The sequence below is a fragment of the Centroberyx gerrardi genome, chromosome 12, assembly GCF_048128805.1.
Source record: "Centroberyx gerrardi isolate f3 chromosome 12, fCenGer3.hap1.cur.20231027, whole genome shotgun sequence".
NCBI lineage: Eukaryota > Metazoa > Chordata > Actinopteri > Beryciformes > Berycidae > Centroberyx > Centroberyx gerrardi.
Genome location: NC_136008.1, coordinates 19,681,356 through 19,688,232, shown reverse-complemented (window position 1 = coordinate 19,688,232; position 6,877 = coordinate 19,681,356). Strand labels below are relative to the sequence as shown.

The 6,877-nt window shown below is 41.3% G+C and overlaps 1 protein-coding gene across 1 annotated transcript in view; it reads right to left on the bottom strand.

Moving 5' to 3' along the window:
• Positions 1-60: 60 nt before the first annotated feature.
• Positions 61-6,877, bottom strand: part of LOC139914210 (zinc finger protein 236) — a 77,550-nt gene continuing 70,733 nt past the window's right edge. Inside the window, exons 31-32 of the mRNA XM_071902472.2 lie at positions 4,950-5,123; positions 61-1,332 (exon numbers count right to left, since the gene is read on the bottom strand). Of these exons, the coding sequence (XP_071758573.1) occupies positions 1,211-1,332; positions 4,950-5,123 (296 nt within the window). The 3' untranslated portion in view covers positions 61-1,210. The remainder of the gene's footprint in view (positions 1,333-4,949; positions 5,124-6,877) is intronic.

The window sequence follows — 6,877 nt, the reverse complement described above, 5'->3', positions numbered from 1 at the left end:
GTAGAAAAACAGTTTTTATTTTCTTAAATACTTATGAACAATACAAAATACAATCCCCCAGCTGCAAAAAACAAAACAAAACAAATCAGCTTATTGTCTGTACATTGGCTTAGCTTCATAACAAAAAGGAACATTATGCTACAATTCCATATTCACAACTAAACCATGTCATGGTAGTTAATCAGAAAATATACGCATCTATCTACACTATTTACAAAATGCAGTACAGTAAAAAAAAAATGCAAACAAGTGTAAATGATATGACAACAGGCAACACAATGCTGACGTGTTGAGTCGAACCTTCGCCCAGCATCAAACAGTGTCATCACAGCTCTGCCTTTCATCGCAGGCAGACTTCAGTGGAACAGATGGATACTTAATATCCTCAAGACCTCAACACCACTCAAGGCCCTTTCCTCTAATTAAAACAAAATGTAAGACATCGTAAAGTACATTTCACTTAAGATCATTTTTTTAATGAAAAATGTACAGTATAAATACGTAAAAAAAGGACTTAAAAAAAAACAACTTTCTGGTAAACCTGCAAAAAAAAAGCTTTCCATTTTATGTCTGCTTACACTGCTGCTTACAAAGCCTGATTGGCAATAAAGGTCCGTTCCAGCTCCCATGTTACTGCGAGGGGACCAGTATGGAGAGACAAGACACGCGTCTCTCGGGAGGCTTTGGCAGAGTATCGTCTCCTATCTCTTCAACAGGGCCAGCATTAGAGAGACCTGCTACTCCTGATTGGTGGTGAATTCTCTGGGATGCCTGTGTTTATTGAGCCAAACCTCTCCGGAGGTAATCATATTGATGAGAATCAGACAGTAACTGAGAGCAGATAACAGCCATTAGGCCAATGACGGGGGAACCAGACTCCGCTGGCTTCACTGCTAATCTGGAAAAAGAGCGGAGGCAGGCCACTGCTACTACAGAGTAAAAACCCTGAATATACAACGGGGCAAATCTAGAAGGTTCAGGGAAAGCCATACGTCGTTTTTAGCCAAATAACTCTTTTGAGAGAGGGAATAAGTTTGGCAAAGCTGTATAAAATTTTGCTACTCCTGCCTAGTGGTAAAAATCAATCAGTGCTTAGCGTATTATCATCATACAGTGCTTTTTTTTTTTAACGAGGTGCTGTACAGAGTTTATCCTGGGTAGAGGGGATAGAGGGAGAGTGGGGAGTGATATTGACCCTTGGTGTTTGAGGTTAGGGGAAGACGTTGTGCCAGTCTCCAGACGCCTCGTGAACCACTTCCAGGTCGAGTTCAGACGTTACCTCGACCTGGGGACCTGCTTCGTCTTGGCTCAGTGTGACTTCCTGGATCTGACCTGGAAGGAGAGACATATAGGGGATGAGCGAGGAGAAGGGGTTTGCATGATAGGAATACAGTGATATACTCCCTAGGCAATAATAAATAAGCCTTTGTGGACTGGATCTACTAAGAAAAGTACAAGAATAGCGTGAGCAGCAGTCTCCAATTCTGTACCCGATTTGCCAAAACCTGTCATGCAAATGAGGTTGACACAATGTTGACGCTGTCTGGTTAACGCTGGAAATGCAGCATCAGGTGGAACAAACAAGCGGGAGACAATATTTTTTTTGTAGACACACTAATATTAGTTTAGTAGCATATGTAATGTGACAGTTGACAAAAAGCAGTCTCCCTTTCTCCCTCTGCTGTTTAATATATGACAAGTCTATTTCATTTCATGACCTGTGTAATCATATTTGGAAAAACGTATAGTGGATCTTGGCCTAAATACCTTCAGTGAATTCAGCCAAGGAAACATTGAAAACGAGAAAAAAATCTCAATGTTTCATTTTATTAGACAATATTTACTTTATGAACATGTCTACAATCATGTACAGTCGTAGACAGCTGACGATCAATATGAGCTGTTCCTGGTATCTGTACTGATGTCACTCATTTGCTGTATTTTTAAAAGCTTAGTTCAAGAAGTCATATATCTAACACACAACTACTGTGATTCCAGACATTTCTTTCTGCGTTCTGCGTAACAATGTTCAAGTAGTAATTCTGACAGGGGTCAAGGGTGACAGCTATATTATCAGGTAGTCCAATGTCGGATGACAGTTCATTAATTCAAACAAAGACAGAGCTGTTAAAAATGCTCTGCCAAGGAGAAACAGAACTCCAATAGCAGCCTCAGCAGACACCATATTGATTCCCGTAGTCATCATGCAGCCTTGCCTGTTAGTCTGTTGCTGCGGCAGCAGTCAGCTTAAGATAATTCTCAAATAGCATTATTGACAATGTTGAGCTGACAGTGACACCAACTGGAGAATCTGCTTGAATCTTAATTTAAGTGATGGTTGCTTGGCAGCTCTTAAACTACAATTCAATGAAAATCGCATTTCCCAATCTCATGGTATTGTTTGGCTATGGGCCTGTTGATATAAAGTTACCCAAAATACTGTCAAAAATACACTTGGACTTTCTCATAATTTAATGTTGAAGAAAAGAGCAGGACCATCATTTTTTATGGACCAAGAGGTAACAAACTCAGAGATAAGTGACACTAACACTATAGCTTGATTAGCAAAATTGGCTAGTGTTAGATAAACGAGCATGTTTGAGAACCCAGACGATCCTCCACTGGACCTTTTGGCACAGTCAAAATAATTTATAACCGCTAACAGCTTCCAGCTTCCAGCCAGCTTATAACTAGGCAGCACTGAGCTGTAAGTGTTAGCAAAGCAGCATTGCTTGCCCTGGCTATACTATTCTCATATGGAGAGAACGTCATGCCAAACTTCATTAAAAAATCTGTCAATTCAATGATGCCTTGTTTATCAGCCAAGGTGAACTCCTGGTAGAACATAACTTAAGACCTTTTACAAACTCGTTACAAGCCACTTTTCAATTCGGAATAGATTCAATACATTGAGAATCTTGCATTTCAAATCTAAATTTGTAGAATGGGCCTGTTATTTCCACAATCTTCTTACACTAAAATGCACCGTGGAGTCGGGTAGCGAGTGTGTGAACCAATTCTAAAAGCTGATATTTTAATGAAATAAAGTGCTGCTTTGTGGATCATTTACATTCCAAATTCACCAAGGGACTGAAACGATTTGTTGAAGGCCTTAAGTTAGGCTGAAGGAGTTATGTACCTTTGCTGATAAGGAAAGGAAAATTAAATTAAATATGAAGTTGGATTTTTTTTATGCCACGCGGTCATATCTGTGGTGATAATATTTCCTTTCTTTCTTAGCACCATGTTCCAATTACACAAAGCATTAAAAAGCAGATTGTTAAAAGCCATCAGTAACCACCCTGCTAGAGTCACAGAGTAGCATGCAAAGGAAACACCATCAGCGAATGCTTCAGGCTGTATACTGAGACATGAAAATATAAAGTAAAAAAAAAAAAATCAGCGAGTGCCTAAAGCTAATAACTTGTTAGTCTCTCAGTGGACAAACTCTGGAGCCCATTAGCAAATCCTCTACAACTCTGGGGACTGGAAGTCATTGCTATTGTGTGTCTCAAGGTAACTTTCACTAATGGCTTGTTTGGAGTGGTTAAAACAATCTCCGGAGCATTTAGTCTTCTCAGTTCAGTTTATTTGGGGAGGTGAGAAGGTGTCAAACAGGATGTGCAAAACAGGATGTGCAAAACAACTGCTTGTCTTCATGCACTAAAACTTCCTCCCAAGTCCAACCGGCCTCAGGTGAGTTCCAGGTGAAGCCTGCAGCTCAAAACCAGAGCAGAACGGACAACAAACACAGGAAGAAATGGAAAGCTGTTTTGCAGCATTATTGGCAAATTTGGTTTTCTATTTTTGTTTTCTGAAAAACCGCAGCAAAGTAACCATTTTACCTCTGATTTGGACCAAATCAAACACACTGAAGGTGAGAAAGTGAAGGGATTGTGCCCTGTTCGAGCTTCCAGGTATGGACTAAATGTTTAAAACGTCCAGGCCGGCCCAGTGGGGGACCTGAGTGGACGCTTTAGAGCGTGTCTTCAAAAGTGAATTAAGCAGAACGGACCTGTCACTCTCCTGCTCAAGCACCTGCTAAGCTCAAAGGGGGATGTTTGGATGGAATGAGTAGGAAGGTGTGTGTGTGTGTGTGTGTGTGTGTGTTGGCAACACCTTGGCCCAAGGTTAACCAAAGAAGAGCCATAGCCCAGACCTCAACTGAGGCAGTGTTTAAACATTCAGGCCGTGCAACAGGAGATATCAAAGAGGAAGCTTTGATGAACTTCATTTGAAACAAAGCCGATCGACTTGTCATCGCCGCTTTCCTGCCTCCTGTGTAATGAGGCATATGTGTGTGTGTGTGTGTGTGTGTGTGTGTGTGTGTGGCGAATGTGTGGGCGACAGATTATCTGCATTGTCGGGCTCATTCTCAATACACAATGAGAAGCCTTATCAAGTGGAGAGCTACACACAAAAGTTGAGTATGAGAGCTTGTGGAAGCTCTGCAGGGGAAGGCCAACACTGCCTCTCAGCCGCTTAATAGCCCAAGGTTTAATCAGAGATGTGCTGTGCCTTGCAAAAAGCAAAGTTTAAGTTTGTATAAGAAATATGGATTTATCTGGTGGCTGAGAGAGAGAGAGAGAGAGAGAGAGAGAGAGAGAGAGAGAGAGAGAGAGAGAGAGAGAGAGAGAGAGAGAGAGAGAGAGAGAGACTCACACAAACACACTAGTAAAAGGTGGGAAAAAGGACTTCATTGAAAAATGTTTATCTATCTGGATGATATGGCAATTTTGTTCCTGAGTGACACTGAACTAAATTGAGAAAGAGAGAGAGAGGCAGAGAAACAGAGGGAGAGAGATAGAGAGAGGATTAGTGTTTGACTACGCTCAAGTGCACAAGCACATGGGTACGCCTTAGAGTGTGTGTGTGTGTGTGTGTGTGTGTGTGTGTGTGTGTGTGTGTGTGTGCCTGTGGATCCAATGCAACGGCAATCTGCTACTCACCGTAGCCGTGGGATCTCTTCATGTGGTGTTTCATGTTGCTCTTCTGTGTGAATCTGATGCTGCACACCTCACATTTGAAGGGCTTCTTCCCGGTGTGTTTGACCATGTGGACCTGCAGAGCGCTCTTCTGGTTGAAGGCCTTGTCGCACTGCACACACTTGAAAGGTCGCTCGCCTGCAACAAAACACACAACCCGCAGTGTTTTTTTTTGCAATTTAAAAATTTAAAATTTTTATTTAAAGCAATCGTGCAGATTTCCCGCCAAATCCGACCCCGTGGCACACAATATAATAAAATGCAGTGTAGAAGCGTGTATTTTTTCAACAAACTGGATATATGATAATTAGTATAGAGACAAAGAGAGACAAGACATGACAATAAAGGCACATTTATATGACATAACCAGTTGTGTTGGTCCTTAAATTTTATATGAAGTCAAAAATTGTCTTTTTTTTCTCTTCCATCCATCCTATTGAGCAAATACCAGTACACCGCCATCTCAGTATCTTAAAATCATTTTAGCACCCACCATGGCTCACACAGTCTGAACACAGAATGGAAAGCCATTTGCTTTTGATGATGTCATAAGGTGACACCCAGTAGGATGTTCCCATGTACAAGACTTGGTGTGAACTGCCTCCTACACAGGATGGATGCATCTGTAATATTCGTGGGTTGTGTGTGTGACGGGTATACGGTAAGACTGGGGGGTTTCTGACCTGCTCAGCAGCAGCTTCATTTATAACATGCTTGCCATACTTAGCTGTGTATTGTGGAGACACAGACACACATCAAAGCAAAAAAAAAAAAAAAAAAAGGGAGACAGTGGAGACCTATAAACAGCAGCAGTTACATCTAATCATGATAATGGTTCCTCTTATGAAACATCTCTCTCTCTCTCTCTCAAGCCAGAGAGGGCATGCTGGGTCTCTTCTGACAGGAAAAAACCAGACACAACTCTTTTCCACAGTCATCTTTACCACTAAACAGGGAGGCTCCACCCAGCACTGGGATTTTACAAACTACTAGTTTAAGGCTGTGTCACCTAAATCACTACTGTTCACACTAACACAGTCTCTCGTGGTGTAGGAAAGCATCCTAGGCTAGCTCGCCCTCCAAGTCCCTGTTCACAAAGTTTGCTACACAGCAACTATAGTCACGTTCCCTTGCCAGGCCCTGTCACTCCACACACACAGGGATGTAGTGCTGGGTAAACTCACCTAAACTCACCTTTTGTGTTTGCTGAATAGTCTACCTGGCTTTTTAACCTGACATAACATTTACTGCCTAAATCCATAGTGTACATCAATTTAAGTAGTATCAAGCTGATGTAAGTTATATCACTCACTCATCACTTTCATGAATTACTCAATTTACTTAGGAAGCTTCATATACAGTATATAATATGCTTTTTTTTGCACTTTAACCGCACTTATCACTGATCATATAATGTAAATGTACTTAACATTGCCCATTGCACTTATCTGTACATAACATATTGCTCATATTCTGCACATATTCTGATTTCTTATTAGTTTTTATTTTGACACCTGCACCAAGAGAAATCCCTTGGCGAATAAAAGTTTCTGATTCTGATTTTATCTATAAAGTTATCCTTGGCAAGCTTCCTTACATCTCTGTGACATATTATCCTCCACTGGTTTGCTGCTTTTTAATGAGTTAGTGTTCTGGCACAACTTCACCCACTAGCAAGGTGCATGGGAAGGGCAGGAAAACAGAATCAGAGGGTTCCAGTTACACTTCCAGTACTGAGAAGAACATTTTCTTCTTAAAACCGACCATGTGCTGCAATGCGTTGTTCTTCTTGGTATTGCAAGTGTGACTAGAATCCTTTGATTCTCGGCTTTTTAATGTTCCCAGGGTTTTCACAGATCTGGGGAAAACTGCCTTTGTTTATTATGCACCCT